Source organism: Cylas formicarius, unplaced genomic scaffold (assembly GCF_029955315.1).
Source record: "Cylas formicarius isolate icCylForm1 unplaced genomic scaffold, icCylForm1.1 PGA_scaffold_10__41_contigs__length_53128322, whole genome shotgun sequence".
Taxonomy (NCBI): Eukaryota; Metazoa; Arthropoda; class Insecta; order Coleoptera; family Brentidae; genus Cylas; species Cylas formicarius.
In genome coordinates, this window is record NW_026844214.1 from 44,133,211 (window position 1) to 44,156,044 (window position 22,834).

Consider the following 22,834-nt stretch of genomic DNA (forward strand, 5'->3'; position numbering starts at 1 on the left):
CTGATCCAGTATGGAGGTGCGATCGCCGCTCGATACGATTTTCAACGTGATAGGAGGGCTACCGAGAGGTCACGATAAACCCGTAAAACAAGCTTTGTACAATGCGGTGGCCTTATTATTATTATTCCTATGCAGCGCTGCTACATTTGGCCTGTACGTTATCTTGCAGCCTTTCGTCAAACCTTTGATGTGGTCCGTGCTGGTGGGTTCTGCACTGCATCCACTGAAACGTTCGCTACGGGACAAATTTCAAGACTGGTTCTCTAATCTTGATGAAACTAACACACCGGCGATATTCGGCGTGGTGCTGCTACCTCTGAACATTTTCAACGAAGTGTCCGAATGTGTCGGCCAGTTTTTATATTACAGGTTTAAGTTGATTGCGATCGTGTTCGTGTTAATTATTATTAGTGTTTTGCTCTATTTCTTTGTGCCAAGTGTAGTCTTGTCAATAACATGGAGCCTTATTTGCTGGACGTATCGATTCCTTAATTTCTTCATCGATTCCGCTCATATATCTATCGTAAGAGGGTTAAATAAAATTTCAGTAACTTTTACTCAGCAAAGAACAATTCTAGGTTTTAATTACAATCATCGGTTACACAACACTTGTCGTTTTCGTATGGAAGCCTGAAAACAATATAATATTCCATTATACGTCATTGGTAGTGTGGTTTTTGGTGATGTGCAGCTTTGCCCGCGCGTTTGGGAGCTTTCAAATGCCCATATTTATTTTGCTGCAAGTTGTTTTCTTTGGCGGTTTCATCTCGGAAATTTACGAAGTTTACACCTACATGAATGGAACAGGTTGCAATTCTTTTGTGTACTCAATTTTTTACAAACTTTTTTTTATTTTTCAGGACACTCTATATCCTTAACGGATCTCTTGTTGAACGTTTTTCACAATAAACCTTTAGAGCTCGACGTTAGCGAGGAAGACACATCAGAAATTAACAACGAAGATAAAGCCCAGAAGTCTGAAGTATCGAAACCGATTTTATCGCCAAAATCTCGGAAAGATGCTCCAGAATCTATTAAAAAAGAAGATCCCCAGGCCTTGAAATCTGTTAGAAAAGAAGAAGATCCATGGACTTTGGAACTTTTTAGGGACGAACTGAAGAATAGAACGACAATTGATGCCAAGCAAATAAGGTTTTCACTCATGAATGAAACGAAACCGAAAGAGAAGCCCATGTTTCAGAGGTCCATATCTCAGCCGTATTTCCATAGTGGACGCTTGCGCAGGTCAAATCTCATCAGCTTAAGGAAGAAGATCGTCGTGATGGAACCAGAGGAAGCCTATGAAAGCACTTTTTATCTCTACTCTGTGTTTTGGGCATGCGTTGCCATGTTTTTCTGGAAGAACGTGATGTTTCTGCCATTACTGCTAATACCTATACTTTACTATGTGGCCAAACATTTTGGAATATATTTAGGAGTTTGGATGTACCTGTCGGATAAATTTTCATGCCTGGTTCAAGTTATTTCTGATTGGTGTGACGAAAGGCATGACGCCCTGGTTCCTGTGCCGGTCAGGGGCCTGTACAAGGTCGTCGAGAAGGTCAACGCTACTGTTAAGAGCAGTTTGAAAAGCAGTATTGATACTGTTGCCAGCTGTGTAGTCATGTTCGGCATCATTGTGTTTGTGATATCCGCGTCCATATTTATTTTTATTCAGGTTAGTAATTGATCATCGCACCCAGTTATAACTGAAATAGGCTTAAATATATAGTAAATGGGGAAGCATGAACTTTGGTTATAAAATAACACTCATATTCTATTAAAGGCGTGGCTAGAATGAAGGACCCTTCCAAGTATCAAGTATAACCTTAACAAAAAGGACATGTATAAAAAGTCTCATTTTAGGTCATGGTTAAAATGAAGAATGTATCCTTTATTGTATAACAAAAGAGGTATGGCAATATAAATGGCACGCCCCTTAAGGCGTTGCAAGAAGACCAAGGACACGCCTATTAGAATGTGGTTAGAAGGAGGGCTATGCCCTTATTCTAGTCACGCCCTTAAGGATGCGACGTTTATATTTCATAACCTTTTACGAATGCCTCAAAAACAGTTTGAAAGTTAAATAACCAATAGTTAACTGGCCAAGCAACTTGCAGATATACGCGGAGACGATAATGCTCATACAGTTGACGGGCAACGCAATCAACCAAACGGTAGTCCATAATCCCGAGTTACGTCAATTGCTGCCGCCATCTTTGGATGACACGTTGGATTCAGTTTTGGAAAACGCCTATCAATATGGACGGGAGGGCATTTCGAAGGCGGTACATATGTCATTCTCGACGTTGTTGTTTGTATTTAACGTTTATCTTAGGTCAAGAGTGTCATGAGCGACGTCGATTCGACCAAATCGGCAAAAATCGAGCAACAGGTGCTTGAACTGTGGGACAGGGCTTACCAATCTTGGATGTCATCGGACGACATCAACGGTCCGAAAGTTACCGACGATGCGGTGGCGAGTTCCTGGGAAGCATTCGTCAGGGATGTTCAAAAATCGCCTGGTATGAGTGTGTTTTACTCTCAGGGTCTATTTTTGTGATAATTTAGTTTGGAAATGTAGAAAGGAATGGAGGCAAAACTGATTTTAAATTTCCATAAGGTTTGACGCGTACTCAGTATTGCCTCCCATTGGTTCAAATTTTGCTGTGCGTGTTCGCCCCAAATTAAAACAATAATGTTTCAACTCTATATAATATAAAAATATTATCTACACGGACTCTTATGGATTGTATTTTTTGATAAATTTGATTCCAGTTTTCATTGTACGTTTTCACATGGACAGTAAATATGAAGGCTTAATTCTTACAAAACTCCTGGATTCCTCCTGCGTCGAACTTGCTGACATTGGGTCATTGTGTTTACAGAAAACCTACGCACACAGACCGATACCTTAATGCATGGTCACATCACCATCCGGACCAAAAATCATCGGTTATCAACTCTCTTGTTTACAGAGCCGTAAAACTATCTCAGCCTGAATCACAGAACCCGGAATTAAAACACCTAACCTCTGCTCTCCTCTCTAATAATTTCCACATTAAAGATATTAAGCCTTCCATCAAAAAATACACTTCACCACAACCTTCCAATAGCAATGAGGCCGAAAGCGATCCTAAACTTGCCACTGTGGTGCTTCCTTACATTCAAAACATCACTGACCACATATCAAAAGTTCTAAAGAAGTATAACGTCAAAACTAGATTCACCACGAAAAATCTCTCAACATCTTCGGTCCGTCAAAGACAAAATTCCATTTGAGATGCCAGGAGTTTACAGCATTTGCATGCATATGCGGCAAAGAATATATTGGAGAGACCGGACGAAAAATATGAACTAACTAACTATTTGTCTTAAGACTAAGACAAATAAACTCATCAGCTGTTGCCGAACACACTCATGAAACCGGACCTAACATTTTATCCCATAAAACTAAAATTTTTGCACGTAATCAGTTCTTCTACCAACGTAAAATCCGAGAGTCTATAGAAATCTATAAACAACCTAACAATCTTAACCGCAACTCAGGTCTCTACCTGTCACCAATTTGGGAATCAGCCATCGGAGACGGTGTTATGCCCCTCATTTAGCTCCGCCCCCCTCAAACAATATTTAAGCAGGTACAGAGTATAATACGAGCCAGTTCCAGTCAAGCTCTGAAGAAGCAATTAGGATGATTGGCGAAACGTCAGCAAGTTCAACTCAGCAAAAACCGACGCAGGGGTAATCCAGAAGTTTTCTTAAAAGTATTACAGTAGCCTGTGGAAGTTTCTTTGAAAAAAAAAATGAAGGCTTAATTTTGCATGACTATAAAAGAGGTTTTTCGTAAATATATTATTAGCATGATAAATAAATGCAAAGTCTGCTAATTAGCTTGTAACAATTAAAAAACGCACAAAAACTGCAAAAATTTATATATCAATAGTGTGTTTGTATCCCACACGTTGACAGTTACCACACTAAATGGTCGATGCAACATCATCACTAATATTGCATAATTGCGCGTATATCTAGTGTAGGTAAGTTCGATTTATAATGGCGCTCTCGTTTTTTTCTGCAGAGATATTCAATATAAACGGCTTGTTCGACTTCGCGAAACAAAACGTAGGCACCCTGCTCGCCTTGCTCGAATCTGTCTGGGGCATCGTGGTCAATAACATTAGCCTAATCGTCAGCTCTTTCAGTACCTGCCTGTCGATCTTGCTCGGTGGAGGGACCGCCGTATTAAATTTCATCTTAAACATGGTAATTAATGAAACACCTTAATATCCAGAGGGGACCCGGCAAATCATCAATATTTACTCAATTGCACCTATCAAATTATAATTTATTATAAATTAATGGTCTTAAAAATATCAATTATTGATGAAGATGGATATACTCTAAGGGGCGTCATTACAAAAAAATGATAATGCCTCGAATAAAGAACGCGACCCGATAGATGATTAGGGCTGAAGGTATGAATTAGAGGGCGTGGAAAAAAGGTGAATTTTATATAATTAACGATTAATTAACTTATAATACATACTTCATATGTTTCTATTTTTAAATAGTTACTTTAAAAAATGAGGTGTTCTGATATGTTTAGAATGACCTTATATGTTGGCTCCTAAGTGTTCTCGGGTCTCTTCCAGATATAAAATTGGTTTCAAAAGTAATGTGACCAGAAATGAATGTCCAATAAATCACATTTCAGATCGTATTCCTCACAACCCTGTTTTACTTGTTGAATTCGAGCTGCGACATTTACAAGCCTGTCGAGCTGCTAACGAAGTTCTCGGCCAGCGGTCGGAGATTCGGGCACGCCTTGGAAGGCGCCATATACAGCGTGTTCTCGGCTTCGTTCAAAATGGCGTTGTTCTACGGCCTCTGGACCTGGTTCATCCACAATTTGTTCGGCGTCAAGATTGTTTACTTACCATCGGGTAACGTTTAGCCATTTTCAAAATTTATCGCAAATTTGAGGGTGAAAGACGTCGATAAAATTCGAAGGAAATGCTTATAAACCTTTCCGAAGTCATCATCAAAAATGTTAAATGTGTTAAGTTGATGGTGTACAACATTTTGTGCAAATTCTTAAAAAATAAGGATGGGAATTTGAGATTATGGACATTTTAAGGTTCATATTGTAATTGTAAACGCCAAAACCTACATGTCCTTCTTTACCCTTTGAGGCATTTCTTCCTAATTTTAAATAATTTGGGGTTATTACTATCTTTCTTTAGTTTTAAGTTCTGAATTTGAACAGAGCTTAACAGGTTCGGCTATAATGATTTTGCCGCTAACACATATTTGTGTTCCAAATCCATCTCACTTGCTTCTCACAGTAGCAGTGTGTGGACTTCATATACCCCAGAGCTATTCTCAAGGCCTTGAATTGAATTTTGTTTAATTGGGAATGGTCTTTCTTGAACGACCACCCGAAAAAGTGACTCCATAATCCAAATGGGGTCTGACATAATCTTTATAAAAGGTTGAAAGGGTAGAGGGATGTGCCCCAACCAAATTCTACTTATTAATCGCATCATATTTAACCCGCCTGAAGCTTCCTGTATCATGTTTCTAACAACTTTACATGAAAAATCACTCCTAGATATGTGGTGCATTTTCTCCATGATGTGGTTCGAGTGTTGAGGTACAATCTGGAGAGATGATTGTAATTCTTCCTGGAAAAAAATATAGCTGCAGGTTTGTTAGGGTCAATCTCAAGTCCTACAGTCAAACAACAAATATGTATATTTTGCAAGCTTCCATTCAAGTTTGAGCATCAACCCCAGTACTCATCAAGACGGTATCATCCGTAAAAGTCTTATGTTTTCGGGAACGGTTTCCTTAATTGAGGAGGACCCTGAGGCACGTCTTTGTAGATGAATCCTTAACTTATTAACGTATCTTCCTGTTCGTGAGAAAATCTTTAATAAGCAAAGTCAAGTCTCTAGCTATGCAAATTTTGGCCAGCACGGACGTATCTAATGCATACGATAATATAATGTTGACTTATTAACATTATATTATCGTATGCATTAGATACGTCCAGCATCACCAGTGTTGCCAGTTGGTTGCAACCCAAACGACAGAGAGATTGTAAGGCTGTCAGAAGTTCCCTTTCCCTTTCTGAAGCTAATTTGACGAACGTCGACTTAACCTTGGTTCTCTACGAACTATTCCAGTCTGTTTTTGAGCATAATTTCAAAAGTTTTGCTTATGCAAGAAGCTAGTTTGTTGGGTCTATAGGAAGATAACACTGAGGGATCTTTCCCCGGTTTAGGAATTGCGATCACCATTTGTGTTTTCCACCTCTCTGGAATGGTAATTTCCCTCCAAAGAATTTTGTTGAAAAAATTAATCAGAAAGACTGCTTCTTCAACAGAGCACACTGAAAAGCACTTTATTCACACAATTATATATTTTATTTTACTTTTCAAGGAAATTGTTATACCATCAGCACCATTTGGTTTACCAGCTCTTAGAGAAGAGAACTCTGATATTTTAAAGTTAGGGTTGCGTTTAAGTAAGGTTTCATTGAACATTAAAATCTATAGTCCAAAATTCCTTTTGACTTTAATGATTGCATCTTTTTTTTCAGCCCCGCAAATGTTCCAGTGAACAATATTCATTATACAGCAATTATAAAACACTTGTGTTTAAAACTTAAACTTAGTTATACTATGTAAAAACTACTGTTAGATTAAAACTAGTAAATAAAAGGTAGGTCAACTGCTGCCATCCCTGCATCTCCCCATCCATAGGACAAAAGAACCAAAATATTGTTTGATATTGTTGACACAATTTTCATTCATATTCTTTATTGACATGACTTCTTTCCTGAAGCCTTCAAACCTATTGCAGACTTCTTTCCAGGCATTACCTCGGGGAGTTACTTCCATTTCCGACTCTAATGTCAAATTATCACCTATTTGTATAGATGAGACTTTTCTTCTTGCACTTGCACTTGCACAAAATTTGTTCATCGGCTATTTTATTATACCATTTGATGACTTGTGTATCAGGCCTTTTTCTTTTAAGTACTGATGTATATGACGAATCGCCCTGGGGACTTGTTGCATGAGGAGTTTTATTTTGAGATTTCTTTATTCTGGTTTTCGTGTAAAATCTTGCTTTGCATTAATTAACCGTGGATGCAGTTTAGCTGCTTCATAAGAAGAAAGGTGGTAGTACACTTTTTGGTCAGGTTGTTAAGATGATCTGCATGTCGTTTCGTTTTTTCATTGCTTGCTCTCTTTTTTCCCAAACAAACAAAAGGTGATCCGTACAAAAACCACAACGAGGTGTGCCTCTACAATTATTTTTGACATGCCCAAATCTGCAACAATTGACGCAGATTATAACCGTGTTAACATATTTTTACACTTTTCTTTCATTATTAAAAATATGTACGGTTTGGGATAATGATTTGCCTTTAAATATTACTAAATAATCGTTTGTAGGGATGGTATTCATTACCGTTACTCATTCAGTTTGACAGATGCACCTCAGCTTATAAAGGGTGTCCCACAAAAATGGTACCATTTTGGCAAATCCAATTAACAACAAGATTTTCAAATGGAACACACTATATTTTTATTCAGATATCAATTCTAGGACAAAAAATAAGTTTACAATTTTTAATAGAATCATCCAGGACCTGTCAAATCACGGTGTTCTAAAATATAGAAAAAGGAAGAAACTGAGCACCCTTTTATTAAAAGAAACTGAATTGAACGTAATATTATACTTCACTGAATTTCCCGAAACTTCTTTGCGAGATGCAAGCAGGGACCTGACTTAACTATTTCAAAGCAACAAAATAAAACCTGATAAATTTCTAACAATTCAAATTTTGTTTCACCATTATTTTAATGCCAGACAAAACTTCTGCATGGTCATGATGGACGAACATTTTGAGAGAGACATTTTTAACAAAACATTATGGACCGAATTAACGAACTCTTTTTAGTTACCTTAATGCGTAAAAAAAAAGGTTGTAATGTCATAGCCAACTACATTTTTAAATATTTTGATATTTCTTTGTTGTTTTGATGCCAGATGAAACGAGCATTTTAAGAGGAACATTTTTAATTAAACTTTATGGACCGAATTAATGCACTCTTTTTAGTTAACTTGTTGTTTTATAGATTTATTTATTGAAATTTGTTACCTTGTTTAATCTATAAACTTTAATTATTTATTTCTGCTAGAATGGATATCTGAATAAAAATATAGTGTGTTCACTTTGAAAATCTTGAGATTTTGTTAATTGATTTCGCCAAAACGGCACCGCCTATTTGGGACACCCAGTATAAGCTGAGACGCATCTGTCAAACTGATTGAGTAGTACATCATTTTTTTTTTTTTAGTCTGTGGTTAAATTTTCGTTGCAATACCTGGATCAGTAGCGTCACAATACAATTTTATATGGGGCAATCAAAATATGAAAAAAAAAACGCATAACCTCAATTTCTTCCTAAACTATGCAAAATTCGAATAGAAATTTCTTTAAAAAGTGACCTTTATTTTAACGAAGGATTGCAAAAATGACGAAATATACGGCGTGTTCCATTTAAAATAATAAAGTTGATGTCGTGGGGACACTTTTAGGATACCCTGTATCAACAAAATTATAATATTTTAAATCTTCAGGAGAGTCCAAGAAAGAAACTTTTGTAAGAAACTTTTGTTCGTATCTCCTATGGGTTTCCAGATCGTATAATGGATCATTTTATTTGGCACACGATGACCTATTATAGCCTCTAGCGGAACTAGAACTTTCATTTTGCAAAAAATTCATTAATTTTCGTAATACCTTGGATCAAAGTTCTGTGCAAGGTTTTGCCAATATTCATGTGGTGAATGTTTCCATTATTATAAGGAATGGCCCCCGGTCACTGAGCTCAAATATATATTTCTGGTTAAGTTCCTCCTTATATTGACTGGAATTCTTGCAATTTGATTGAGGGCATCCTGATCTTCCACAAACACAGTTTAAGGTTTGTAACTACTCTGTCTCTAATAAATCTATTTCCTCCTTACTGGATGTTAAGAAATATCGACTTCTTACCTAAAGGCGAAGAATAACCACTACTCAAAGAAGTAGAAGCTTGGTATAAGTTTAGTTGAGCCTGAAAGGACCTATCGGATTATTAACTATGAGAATGCACTATATCCAGTGGGTCCTTTTCCCCCGAAGCACATGGCACTATATGAAAAGCGCTAAATTTAACGAACAAAATGCGAAAAAAGTTTATATCAATTTTCAATATCGATTACTCAAGGTATTATACCAATAATACCTACCAAAAAGTTAAAATATTTAGGAGTGTTTTTTTATGAGAACCTTAAATGTGATGACCATTCTATTGGATCTCTGTGAAAATTCGCAAGTTATTCTATAAATTTTATATATTGGGTCAAAGTTTGTCAGAGAGTTCCCTTTTTAGAATATGTATTTGGGGTGCTGCAACGAATAGGGCTCTTCAAAAATCTAGAAGCGTGTTTTAAAAATAATATTACTCAAAAACTAACTATAGCCTTCTAGAAAATTGTATTAACAAAATTTTCATTAAAACAGTCATCAGACTACTAAGTTTTTAAAAAAAAATCGTAAAGAAAAAGGCGGCCATTCAATACAAATCTATCAAGTCGGGCCATCCCATGCGGTATCAATTGTAAAATTTACTTCAATGCAGAGGAGCCCTGTTTGTAGCGCCTAGAATGCCCTTCCCTTAAATTTGAATAACAGGAAACATTCCAAAATTAAGAGACTTGTTGAGTGCTGGTTGTTTGGTGTTGGTAAAAAAGGAGATATAAATTTAATAATAATGTAACTTAAATTAGCCTATCTAGTAAGTTAAGTTGCATTAGACTTAAAAAATGAACGTTCAGAATTTTTCAAATTCATTGTGCATTTAATGTCTTTTGAGTGTATTATCTAATTGTTAAAATAAATGTGAAGTATACCAATCAATAGCTGTCGGAAAATTAACGGGTTGCAAAATTCTCCAGCGCCTTCATCAAAATTCACTCTCGATTCATGCGAAAGATATTGTTATTAAAAATATCTATTTTAGAATGTTTTTTGGGATGTTTCAGCGTTCGCCACCATTCTGGGCGCCATCCCATTCCTCGGCACTTACTGGGCATGCGTGCCGGCCGTACTGGACCTTTGGCTCGCCCAAGACCGGTGGCTTTCTGCCATTTTGTTCGCTGGTGTTCAGTTTTTACCGACGTCCGTTGTCGACACCTCAATTTACAGCGAAATTAAGGGGTGCGTAGTTGGACAGAAGAAATGCCGGAAATCGTAATTATTTTTTGCAGGGGTCACCCGTATTTGACGGGCCTTGCGATAGCAGGGGGCATATTTTGTTTGGGCGTCGAAGGGGCAATAATCGGTCCTCTATTGCTTTGCGGGCTCTACGTTGCGATAGATCTGTCTTCGACCATTTTCAAGGAATCGCCGGTAGATGAAAATGTTCACCTGAGGTTGTCAGTTGAATATCGGTTCGAAATTTTTACTAAATGAATGTTTGCTTTGCAGCGTCTCCCGATGAGTCGGAAGTAAATTGGAGGAGTTTCATCTCAAAGAAGTTAGTTTAAGTTATAACAATTATATTTTCACTTCGTTTGTTGTTTTTCTACGTGTTGTCTCTAAAAGAAATTTCATTTTCAACAAATTTGTAACAAAGATACTTAAAACTTTCTTTTACGTGAATCAAATGTAAATTAAAGGAAACAGCAACATAGCAAAAGTCAATGAAAACCCGAGAACAAGCAGCATCTTTCTTTGTGTCAGCTTTAGAGTGTGATATGCTCCGCGGGGTCGCCAATTTTTTAATATTTCTAAGTTGGTTGTTAAATTAGAATGTTGCGAAGCGCTTGAAATTTAAACGGGTGTATGATATAGCTCCTGGTAAATGTTTGCGATTTTTTTGTTGCGCATATAAGAGTTTGTTGTTTTTATATTAATCAAGTTGTTTTTTAATTGCAATTAAATTATTTTTCGTAACAGTTGTATGGTTTTTATGACTTGTCAGTTGTGGCGGATGTTATTTCTTTAACAAAAACGTGGCTGGGGATGGGTCGGTTCAAATAAACACCAGACTGTGGAAGGCATAGGCGACACTGAAGATCTCTATCGCAAATTTTCGCACTAGTAGTTCAAATAATCAATTCTATTTATTTTTCGCCTTGAAAACATGTTTTTGCGTGTGGCATTGGGCCGGAGGGGGCGGGGGGGGGGGGGGCTTGTCACTTTCGAAAATCGAATTTTTCCAAAATATCCACGCTCTTATAAAAATTTGGTATCTCGGTAATGGTAGGCCCTATGGGACCGCCACTGGTCCAAAAAAAAAAGACCGGAACAACTTTGCAACCGTTTGAGCTACGAAACTGAGATTTACTTTCCTTTTAACCCTCCTTCAGATACACATGACAAATACCCTCGATCTAACGTCGGCATTCACCTTTTTTTTTTTCGTGATTTTCGACTTATTTTGGACATTGCTATGAAACACGATAAGTGTCCGAAATTTGAAGCAATCTGTTTCATATTTGGTACATATATGCAGCTTTGACCCGTTACAGAACCTATTCAAAAAGGGGGGGGGGGGAAGTATTTAAAAATATATATACAGAGTGCGCCGTAAATTCAAAAAAACTGAAAAATAGGTCCCCCTATTATTGAAAATTGGCTGTAGTGTCAGTTTGTTTTACATTACGATATAGCCCGTATTGACAGCTAACATTTTTGTATTTTAGGTTTTCACCTATTGTACAGGGTGTTGGCGATATTCCGTGGTATATAAGAAATGTGTTAATGTGCCTTAAATTTGCAGACATCAACTTTAAATTTAGCAGAAACGTAAAAAATTTTTTTTGTTATTTTGGGTTCCAGAAAAATATGTTTCCTCCAGAACGAATCACCCGATCGGCAAAATCGGCATTTTTTCGATTATATACAGAGCGTTTTAGTTATGGACAAGTCTAATAGACCTTGAAAATTGTTCTTTTCGGGAGTAAATTATTAACCGTTAATCAAAATTCGTAAAAAATATGGCTCATTGCTGCAAACAGTGTGATAGGCCGCATGAAGAGCTACAATTTTTGTATTTACAGTTTTCGTCTGTCATATACGGGCTCAGTCTAGATGCTATGACGTCATTGACTATTGTGGCATACTGCATAGTTTCAGAAAAAAAATATTTTCTTGAAAATCATTTGCTCTATTGGAAACATTCTTGTCTGTGTCTTGAGAGTTTCAGCTTTCATCATGCATGGTGCGCGAGATACTTTTAAAACTGGAAGCTATTTGTACAATTTTTTATATTCATCAAAGTTTGTCGTGGCTTTGAATTTCGGCGATACGTAAAAGACGCTTTATACAGGTTTCCATAGTGGTGCGCAGGAGTATGATAGAAATACAATGCGTCCTTCTAGGACAAGAAACCGCGAAGCGGCTTCTTTTTGAAATACAAAGCTGCTTCACATTATGCGCTACGAACTTGCCCCGCCCAGCTACGATTTTTTGAAAGCAAAATATCCAACTTTGTTTCCAATTCAAGCTATGCCTTAAAATACAACTCTAGTTCTATTTATTTAAAATTTCAAATAACAACGCGCCCATTTCAGAACAATATATTTTCTCAAACCTAATAAAACAATAATAAAACGCTACTTCTTTCTATATTTGAGCTTATTTTTGTATTTCTTGGGATTGATACCGTAAGCAGTGAGTCGCTGATCAGATATGCCTATATCCAGGGTCGCTCCTTGTTGACCTCCCATGGAAACTTTTCTTTTCCCAGATTTCTTTGCACTTTTGACATTCTTTTGCTGCTGCTTCTTTTTCTTCATTTTCTTCGGACCGGGTTTAGCTTTATGCACCAAGCCTGCAACATCTTTTGTCAATCGATCTTCAGTAACCTGTGTTTCTGTTTTCTCTTTAATCTTTTTGGTTTTTGCAGGCGAATTTTCTGTAATACCATTCATTCCGATGCCTACGTCCAATGGGGCGGAGTCGGCTTTCTTTAACCGTTTTGCTTCTTGTTGGCCTCCTATGGAAACTTTTCTTTTCTCAGATTTCTTTTCAATTTCGATGTTCTTTAACTTATTTTTCTTTTTTTTTTCCTGCGGATCGGGTTCAATATTGAACGCAATTTCAGCGACCTCTTCTTTTGCTGATCGACCTTCAGCAACCTGTGTTGCTTTTTTCTCGTTATACTTTTTCTTTTTTGCGGGCGAATTTTCAGCGATACTGTTGGTTTCTTCAACGGGCTCCGTTTTAATTTCCACTTTACTCTTTGTATCCTCCTGCTCATCCTCAAACAAACTCGGTAATAACTTTTTTTTTAAAGCGACATTGTTAGCTTTTTTCGAATATGCTATTTGCTCGTACCGTTCCACATTCTCTGGTCGAATCTGGACCGCCTTTTTGAGTGAACACCATCGATTCAGCTCCCTATCTTTCGCTATTAAAATCTGCAACAGACCATAGTTAAAATATAACTTTCTCAAGTTTAACAAAATTTAAATATTTTTTTGTCTTACGAGTTTTTAAACGCAAATACAAATTTAATTATATAAAACATTTTGTACTGTAATGGTTATACATTTTTTGGTTCAAGACATTAAATATGGTGTTGGTACGCAGTGCCATTTTCTATTTGTTGTTTTTATAATTAATGAATTAATAAATGCGATGTGTTGTTTGAAAGCATGGTAGTTCAAATGAATACCACACAGCAGATGCTTTTATAATCTGGTCATCATTAAGTTTTGCTTAACATAAATCATTGACATAGTTAATAAAATATTTCTTTGTTACCACTAATAATCTATTGAGTATGTTTATGCTCTTCCTTTTATTTTTTCTAATACGATTTTATAACACTTACTTCTTCAATTGTTAGACCAAAGTCATTGGGGACAACCTCTCGGTATTTAAATCTACAGGGTATGTCCCCGATGATGTCCTCGCAGTCAAGTTTGTAGTATTCATCAAAATACTGATCGTATGTCTTATCCGCTGGATCAAATTTCGGTTTAGGCCTTTGCAAAGCTTCAGCCACCTTGGACTTCCTTTTGCGCTTTCGCTTACCTTTGACCTCTTCCAGATCCTTTTCTCTGGGCGCCGTTGGGTCGTAATCAGCGTCCATCTGCAATGATGCTCCATTAAGCTTAAACTTCAATCTCACTACAATGGGTTACATTAAAATCGTCATCTTCGCAGTGGGGCTCCTCCTTAAATGCTTCATGGTTTCCGCCCCACTTATCCCAATTTTCGATTTCCAATTCCTCATCTATATCGGGAAACTCGGGTTTTTGCTCTTCCCCCTGCGTTTGATAAAACTGGTCGCTGAACATTTCCCTCATTTTTCGATCATGAGCTTCCGGATCAAAATCTCCGTCCAGATCGTTTTCATTAAATTCAAAGCTTTCTGTACCTGCCACCTCTTTCAACTTCTCAATTTTTTCCTCAATCTCTTTTCGTTTTAGCTCTCTGAGTTTCCTGATTTCCGCCATTTTTTCCTCTTTCTCTTTCTGTTTTCGTGCTTTGGTTTCCGCGCGTTTTAATTTTCTCCTATCATCTGTTTTCCTCATCGACTGTTCGATGGTCCTTGGGTAACGTTTGATCTGTTGAACAAAAACGCCCAATTGACAACTTTATAAATTAAATCAAATGAAACTCACAAATTCTGGGTCGGGCTCCTCAAATCGGAAATTATATTTGTGTTCAAACTCTTCTTGCCTTTCAAGATGTTCTTCATCCCCAGATGAACCTTCCTCCAAATGGTTCACCACATCATGGTAAGTCGGTATATAATCTTTTCCTTCATTGCTAATATACCTAACACATTGTTCCAAGCCAAAATCTTGCGGATATATTTTATTAACTTTTACTTACCTCTTGTTTAAGAGATAATCTTTAAGAAATTTTTCACCTTCATTCAAATGGGGGTCATTCCAGTACTTTTTTAAGGGCATTAAAGCGGTTTCCACCTCTGTGTCTGTGACTTGTTCAATTTCACCCGCCAGCCATTTTTTAAAATCTCCATCCTGGATTTTCTTGTCCCCATTTTCTCTCACTTTTAGAAAATCTTCATCACTGTCCTCGTCGTCATCGTTGGTGAAAAACGACTTTGCAATTTCACTGTGTTCTAATCTGGAGTAGAATCATGTTAAAGCAATGCCGGAAAGTCCTAGTAATATTACCTTTCTTGACTGCCAAGTTTATTATCCTTCTCTACAATACCCTCTTTTCTCAACACCATTTCCCTCTCATAATCCTTTATAGACAGTGGCGCCTCCTTCTTCTTATCCCTTTTGCCTGTAGTATCGGATGTAAAAAAATTAACATTGGTATCATATATTTTGGGATTTTTTGTTTTAAGATATGACAATGTTTTGAAAAAATCTTTCTCAGTTGCTTCGGTTAACTCTATGGCTTCCTCGTCGTCATCCGAGGAGCTGGATTCTGAATTTTCATCAGAGTTCAGATCCATACTTACATCACCATACTTCGTCTTCACTAGAAACGTTGTATTACGAATAATGTTTTTAAATGACTACACACCTACATTTGTTAAGTTCCTCCTTTTTTCTCCATATATCATAATTCTTCGCATATTCGTTTTCCGTTTTAACTTTAAAATCGTCCACGTCCAATGGGTCTTCATCGAACAAGTCCAGTCGTTTTTTTAATCCACGGTTCATCATATCAGTGGTAATGGAAATATTAAACAACAATTCTTAATTATTATATTAATTTTAATTTGTGGGTGATAATAAGCCACAAACTTTGACAAGAAAAACATAGGTTAGGAGCACAGATTAGTTCTCTTCAGTTCTTCTTTTTGGGGTTGGCGCTGCTACTAGGCAATTTGCCAGCACTATTTGGAACTACCCCAAATAATCGAGACTGTTCTCCTGCGAAGTTTAATTTACATACTTCTATTTCTATTTAAGAGGCTTATATAAAAAGCTGCTGAGGCGATAGGGTCCGTTAGTAGGCGGGTTCAGCGCACACAAAAACTAAGAAAAACAGTTAAGACGCTCACATTTAAAAAAAAAAACAAAAAAAAGGGACAATCTGCAGCGCTCCTGGCCTATGATAGACTATGGGACCAGGCTCGTCAGATCTGAGAAAAAACAACAGATTCAAATATATATAATTTAAAATTCCCTAGTATTGTTACTAGGGAGAGGGGGTCCGACCTCGATTCCAAAAGTTTTATCTTATTAGAATCTAAAAAACATATGACAATTTGTATGATCCCCGCACGTGGGGTGCTTAACATATTTTCAACACAAAGTGGTAAGTTAAGCGCATAACTTCTAAAGTTTACGTATAAATCCACACCCGGGACATTCAAAAAATATATGATTAAGGTTCTCAACCCTGCCGCACTAGCAGAAAGGAGAGTCCCTAACCCCAACCCATGCCAAGCGTTCCCCCAACGCGCAGTGTCCAGTTCTCATTTTAATTATAGTAGTTATATGGCGTCTGTCTATGTAGGCAAGTTCAGAAAACCATCTGCTATTAGGAAAATTACGTTGTATTAACTTTCTATATCTTTTGCCTTTTTTTTATATTGAGTTTTTCCACCGTTCTCGAAAAATATTAGTAACATCTCTAAGAATTTTATTTTTCGTGTCTTGTATGTCCAGTTTGATATTCAAGGGGATGTTTAAGTCTTTTCCTATTTTAGCCAGATTAACCACTTTTTCATTACCTTCAATACACGAGTGCCCCGGTATCCAGGCCATCATAACATCTACTCCCATACTTTTAGCCCTTATCATCATCTCTCGGACCTGTAACGTTATGTAATCCATTTTAGTGTCAGAGTTTCCACTTGAAATTTTAGAAATCCGGCTTAAAGAATCTGAGAAAATAATAACTTTTGGAAAGGCTCCTTGTAGTGCAACTCTCAGTCCTTCTTTTATTGCTATCATCTCTGCTAAGGCAATACCCATTTCTTTGTGAAGTTTTGAAGGTTTAATAAAAGAAAAACTATATATACAATGACAAATATTTGTTATTTCATATTTTGACAACGTAATGCGTCGTACAAGCGGTGTTTCTGGTCCATGAGATTTTCTACTTCCTCGCGTTCGAGGATAATTTCGTCGTCATGATCCTTTTTCAGTATCAACTCACAGCTCTCTTCTTCATTCGAATAGCTTACCTCGATAGTGTCCCCGATGTAGACTATTATGTCGTGCCAGAATATAATTTCCCCCACATCGTCCTCTAGGAAGTACAAAAAATACCAAAAATCCTGGACTTGAAAATCTATGTGCTTGTTCTTGAACATGAATCGGACACCTGAATTCTGTATTTCGAAAATCGTGTTTTCATCGACAGTGACCACTTTGTTGCACATCGCGACAAACAGACTGACTTCGGTATCAAATTCAAACGTACTTATACATCAACAACCCCCACTATTGGTGTAATTACGCGAGATATTTACATTTGGTCAATTTGAATAAGCATTTTGCCAAAAGCGGCAAACACGCGCACGTAGTCGCATAGAACGGGATTAAAACAGTGTTATTGGAATTCTTGAGAGCGATCGTTTACCATTCGTCGTGGTATTCGTACTACGGTTCGCGAAAATCAAACGTACCTTGTAATTTAAATACAGCCTATCTGCGGTAGTGTTATTCGACAATGTTACGCTAAAATTTTATAGCTTGTCGGTTCCGTCGACCTGAGCGAGTTGCATACTCGTCCATGTATCGGCCCAAATGCAACGATTATTATGATTTTTGAAACAAATGAACGCTTCAATCACATCGTTAGGTTATATAAAACGTTTGCACTTAACAAAACCATGTTTCTAGCCCGAATGAAACTATGCTAGATCGCGGTAACTGCTTTTATAACACTCAAACAATAATGACATTTATTCTGCGGAGGTGCGGGCCGTCGATATGTATTTTGCTGTCCGGTCTGTTATAGTGAACAAAGCAGGGCAAATGAGTTTGCAATTCAACATTGTTGCGATGTCGTACTGGTAACTTATTCCACATATTCAACAAATCGTGCGGTCTCAAATGCTCCAAGAAATGTTGCACAGGAATCAATTCAAGTTGTTCGGTACACAAGCTTCTAAAATCGTCGAAGAAAACTTCTTATTCATTGTTGTAAAAGATCGATAACTTTCTTAACAAATGTCTAATTTGTTTAAATTAATTCTGACGAGACTCAAGTGTATTTCACCGACACTCGTTAATTTATTCAGAAATTCATTGTATTCGTAATACGTTTTTTCTTTGAAAAAATACAAATGTCCGTTGGATAATCGAAACGCTACCGACAAATCTTCAAGCAGACCCGGAAACAGTTCCGTAGTGAAACCGTGTTGAGTCGCACTCAAAGAACACTGCGCCGTAGCGTTTATCGTAAAATATATACGTTCGACCGCCATACGTATTAAAAATAGCATTCACTGTTTTACCCGCAGGTCCACCCAGTCGCTGGACGTTGGAGTGGAGTAAATAAATTGAATCACCGGTGACAACCAAAAGTTGACCGTTGGGTCTTTGGTAGATATGCGAAATAGGAGCGTAAATAGGGACATAATCTGATATCATTTTAGGTTCCATGTGGATTTTATCAAATAATCTTATTATCCAAACCCATTTGTCGTAAAACAGATACATATGATGGATAGACGTAACCAAAAATATGGATGGATTTACGTGACACAAACCTGGCACTTTTGATTCGTTTTTCCCTATCGGAGGTTTTGTAGTTGTAGTAGTAGTGATAGTGGTAGTAGTAGTTGTTATTGTTGTCGTCGGAGTTGTTACGCGGACGTTACTGGGTGTGATTTATTTACCATATAAATGTTGAAGACCTGCAATATCGTCGTATGACAATATCTTTATTTAAGCTATACCAACATAATGGCATTGCGATCGTTACTGTGCGCCAAACTCAACGTATGTCCAATTTCGTGTAACAAAACAGTAAACCAGCTCGTCGTTCCTCCCGGCCCAGGCACTTCTAAACCGTGCATGTCCTAATATATTATCTCTTCCGTCGAAAGCAAAAGGGCAGGATTCGTTTCCTTTACATCTTTGCTTTGTAAGTGGCTCTGAGTAATTTAAAAAAAATAAACAATTTTTAAAATTATTTGATGACCCCACTTACTGAAAGTTTTGTTTAAAAAATGTGTTTTATAGGAAACGTGTCATATACATACTTTGTTTTGTCCTAGAAAAAATCGCGGTTTGTCCTTTTGACAATAATTCGCTTTTTTTACGTTGCATAATAATCGAATTAAATTGAGTGTTTTTAATATCGTTTAAATGACAGTGAATTTAATGTGAATTTTGATATGCGTGTGTAACTTTTAAAAAATAAACAATTTTTAAAATTATTTGATAACCCCACTTATTTAAATCATACAAAGAGTACCGGGGGTTAGAATTCCCGGTACGACATCCACCGGCAAAGGAGTGTTGGTCATGGGAGGGTGAGGCACGTCCCTCGTACACACTAGAACATCAAAAGGAATATCAGCAGCAAGAGCAACCCGGTGGATCGACCCGGGTGGGTGGTCGACAGAGTGGGACGGGGAGGAGGGTACTTCATATTTAGATTTCTTGAGGGAACGGGAACAAGAACTCAAGCAACAGGAACAATGGGATGGTCGACGTCGGTGAATCGACGCAAAAAGAAGAAACCCTTTGCCAACATCACCGCATCCCCGTGCCGCACCGTTATCGCCATCTGCCGGGGAATATTGGCGAGAGGCGCGCGCGCGACATCTAGCAGCGACGGGCGGAACCGAACCATCCCGGACATGCACCGGGGCACACAGGGCGTTACGTAAAGAGGGGTTTTAAAAGGCGGAGCACACTCGGGTACACTAGGACGGGGACGGAGACTGAGGTTATGTGCGGTTTTCTGCTCTATAACCGGTGTTATTTATCTACTCACCTTTTTTGGATTGCGGATTCCCTCTCAAACTCACATGGAGAGTACTAAAAAAACCCTAAAACCCAACCAACCTCCTAAACGTGTATTATGAAAATCCATAGTTGCATGCCCTCTGGCGTTACACCGTAAAATTACAAAAAATAATGCAATAAAGCTTTAAACACGCGGACGCTAGATGGTGCCATTCAAAAACTAGTTTAAAATTGATACTACAATATCTACAGCCGCGCTTTCTTCCACGGCCTCTGGTTGTCAGCGACTACAACTCTGTTACGTTACGTTTGGTAGGACTAGCGGTGACCGTGAAGGAAAAAGCAGCTAATGGTTACGATAGTTTATTCGCAATTAAATTTTGTTGACCTTATTAGCAATTAAGTGCTTGAATTAAAACAATGTCGGACGACGAATTACTTTGAACAGCACAACAAAAGATGTCTCTTGGTGGTTAAACCCATTATAGCTCCTTAATAAGATTATATAAGTGTATTTACCAAATGCACGTGTGCGGCCACTATATGTTCCTCAAGCGAATAGGCAGCTTTACAATAAACTTTTGACAAAGTAAAATTGGGCGGTCTTAAAAATACTTCATAAATGAAAACTAACCAAAACTAAACAACTATGCTTTATCTGTGTGTTTTATTAAACATTTCGAGGAATACTAATTCTATGGTTAAAAATTTGAATTTTCAATTAGCAGATTTCTCGTTAAGGAAAAGATTTCCACTTAAAACTGCAGGATATATAAGAATTTGATTTGATCTTAGTAAAAAATAATGTTATGTAAAAAGTCAATCAATTAAAACAGTGTATAAAAGTTAACAAAAACCCCATATTGTAAGTTAAATTGCATACCTAAATCCCATTATCTACCATAATTCGCAGGCAGAAACTTTGTCTATAAAACAATCTTTGAAACCCTTGATTGCAAATTTGCACTTGTACCACTCTGTTTGTCCATCTTCCATAGTAACTTTGCACTCTAAATGTTTCTCTACTTCTTCTCTGTCTTCGCTAAACACTGAAAGGTCCTTACAACAATTACTAAACTTGTTCATGTCATTGGTAATATTTATTTTCATTTGTTTTGCCTTTGCAGGTATTGCCAATGGTAAACAGGACTCAAACAAATCCTCAGAATGCATGTCCAATTTCCCTGAACAACATTTTTTCATGTATAAAAATACATTTGTACAATTCATTGACGCGTCTACCGCTTCCAAGAAATCTTCAGATAAGAATATATTTCTGCAACAGACGAATTATTTACTATCCAAAAAGAGCAAAATTTGTTTACCTTAAAATTCGTTGCAAGTATTTTCGCAATTCTTTTAAATGGTTTCTTTCAATATGACCTCTATCTAACGCGCACACACTTATCGTAAACACTTCCCTGGCACAATGAGGTGTATCACCAAACACAACCAAAACTTCCTTAATCACGCTATTTGGTTTGGAGAAATCTCTAATAATCCAATTATTTATTTTTTCCAAATTGTCGTAGACTAATGAAACGTTTCGATAATGAGTTTCTATAGCGTAATTCCTGAGCGTAATTCCGTTCTGTTTTTTCCTGCGTTTCTCCACCATGTCTTTCAGTCGCTCATAAGGATAAGGAATCTGGTTCTTTTGGAATAGCAATCCTTTTACAATTTCGTATATTAAAGCAGCACATGCGAAAGGCGTAAATACCACGTCTGACACATTAACTTGAAAATCTATCATTTTTGATCTGCTCGGTACAATAACTCAACGCACCTTTATATTACAGGTTCTTTGTCTAAACACGATTTTAATTCAATTCAATTTGGTAGTCGTGCCCAACAGTTTTCTGTGAAACGCATCATTGAATTGAATTGAATTGAATTCAAGTCAATTCAATAATGCGTTTCAGAAACACTGTTGGGCAAGACTCCTAGGATCATTTGCCCATTGCCGACTTTCGTCGACGATTTTCGCTTCTGGTCATTGACCAACACAAACGAAGAAGAAAAATAACCAAAATTTGCTCAGCTAGCAAAAAAACAGTTTTGACCGATACCATAAAAAACCGGCATCCCCCCGCTTCCGCCAAGGACCATCCGGCCTCCATACCGGCGTGAGCGGTTAAAACAGCGGGACCGGCGGAACTTTTACACTTAAAACAAACACCAAACACTGCCGAAACAGAGTCATACAAATTGAAGACCGATACCAAGGTTCTTCGAACGAATACAGCGGATTCTGCTAGGAGCGAACGGAGGTTAAACCGCCGCGTGCAATGCTCTACCACAGAATTAAACACGATTCAATTCAATTCAGTTCAATGATGCGTTTCACAAAAAACTGTTGAGCAAGACTACCAGGAAATTAAACACGATTTAAAATAGGTTTATTTTTACTGCTGTCGGCCTATATTGCCAGGATCATTCGGCCATTTTCTCTGTGAATGGTGACTTACTTCAAAATTTTAACATAGGTTATAATGTAAAAATATTTTCCTATACGTTTAAATAACAAAAAAACTATATCACCATTGGCTACACTGAAAGTGCCTTAGCTAGTAAATAAAAGAGAAAAAATATTAGATCCGTTCAGCTAGGCAGGCGCTAAGTGCCGGTATCAGCCGAACGATTCTTCTTCGTGTTGGTTAAAAAATGAGCGGTATAACTTGATATTCTGTCCCGATTCAGTAGTGTAGCATTGCATATTGCTGTTGAGCCTCCGCTTCCTCCGTGCAAAATCGGTTGAATTCGTCCCAAAAACCTGGAATCGGTCTTTTTTCGTGTAATTTTGTTTCAGAAGTGTTTGGTGAATATTTTTAAATATTGTCGACTCGTTGTTCTGTCCGTTGGGGGGCCGGATCGGCCCGGGTGAGACGAG

The 22,834-nt window shown here is 37.4% G+C and overlaps 3 protein-coding genes and 1 long non-coding RNA gene across 4 annotated transcripts; 2 read left to right on the plus strand and 2 right to left on the minus strand.

The window, feature by feature from the left end:
• The first annotated feature begins 6 nt into the window (after positions 1-6).
• Positions 7-11,014, plus strand: LOC132702390 (transmembrane protein 245). Its single transcript, XM_060670986.1, has 10 exons — positions 7-523; positions 579-807; positions 861-1,678; positions 2,121-2,288; positions 2,339-2,525; positions 4,082-4,266; positions 4,718-4,946; positions 10,111-10,285; positions 10,336-10,500; positions 10,556-11,014. The coding sequence occupies exons 1-10, from the start codon at positions 11-13 to the stop codon at positions 10,566-10,568; spliced, it is 2,682 nt and encodes an 893-aa protein (XP_060526969.1). The 5' UTR covers positions 7-10; the 3' UTR covers positions 10,569-11,014.
• A 1,494-nt stretch (positions 11,015-12,508) lies between these two features.
• LOC132697253 (protein KRI1 homolog) lies at positions 12,509-15,745 on the minus strand. Its single transcript, XM_060662595.1, has 7 exons — positions 15,594-15,745; positions 15,229-15,544; positions 14,921-15,178; positions 14,707-14,863; positions 14,224-14,649; positions 13,911-14,171; positions 12,509-13,494 (listed from the first exon to the last, which is right to left on the minus strand). The coding sequence occupies exons 1-7, from the start codon at positions 15,730-15,732 to the stop codon at positions 12,688-12,690; spliced, it is 2,364 nt and encodes a 787-aa protein (XP_060518578.1). The 5' UTR covers positions 15,733-15,745; the 3' UTR covers positions 12,509-12,687.
• Positions 15,746-16,222: 477 nt separating this feature from the next.
• LOC132697272 (uncharacterized) lies at positions 16,223-20,154 on the plus strand. The gene is made up of 3 exons (XR_009618132.1): positions 16,223-16,330; positions 18,489-18,570; positions 18,624-20,154. It is a non-coding gene; the product is annotated as an uncharacterized LOC132697272 (long non-coding RNA).
• Positions 20,155-20,317: 163 nt separating this feature from the next.
• On the minus strand, positions 20,318-21,858 carry LOC132697267 (MAD2L1-binding protein-like). Its single transcript, XM_060662620.1, has 2 exons — positions 21,270-21,858; positions 20,318-21,220 (listed from the first exon to the last, which is right to left on the minus strand). The coding sequence occupies exons 1-2, from the start codon at positions 21,695-21,697 to the stop codon at positions 20,842-20,844; spliced, it is 807 nt and encodes a 268-aa protein (XP_060518603.1). The 5' UTR covers positions 21,698-21,858; the 3' UTR covers positions 20,318-20,841.
• Between the last annotated feature and the right edge of the window lie 976 nt (positions 21,859-22,834).

Bases quoted from the DNA above. Each gene is read 5' to 3' on its own strand.
- LOC132702390 (XM_060670986.1), top strand. From the start codon at position 11: ATGGAGGTGCGATCGCCGCTCGATACGATTTTCAACGTGATAGGAGGG. The intron at 1,679-2,120 runs GTTAGTAATTGA...AGCAACTTGCAG, and splicing joins CCATATTTATTTTTATTCAG to ATATACGCGGAGACGATAAT. The intron at 2,526-4,081 runs GTATGAGTGTGT...TTTTTTCTGCAG, and splicing joins GGATGTTCAAAAATCGCCTG to AGATATTCAATATAAACGGC.
- LOC132697253 (XM_060662595.1), bottom strand. From the start codon at position 15,732: ATGATGAACCGTGGATTAAAAAAACGACTGGACTTGTTCGATGAAGAC. The intron at 15,179-15,228 runs GTAATATTACTA...ATTCTACTCCAG, and splicing joins AAACTTGGCAGTCAAGAAAG to ATTAGAACACAGTGAAATTG. The intron at 14,650-14,706 runs GTGAGTTTCATT...TTTGTTCAACAG, and splicing joins AGGAGCCCGACCCAGAATTT to ATCAAACGTTACCCAAGGAC.
- LOC132697267 (XM_060662620.1), bottom strand. From the start codon at position 21,697: ATGATAGATTTTCAAGTTAATGTGTCAGACGTGGTATTTACGCCTTTC. The intron at 21,221-21,269 runs GTAAACAAATTT...CGTCTGTTGCAG, and splicing joins TACTTGCAACGAATTTTAAG to AAATATATTCTTATCTGAAG.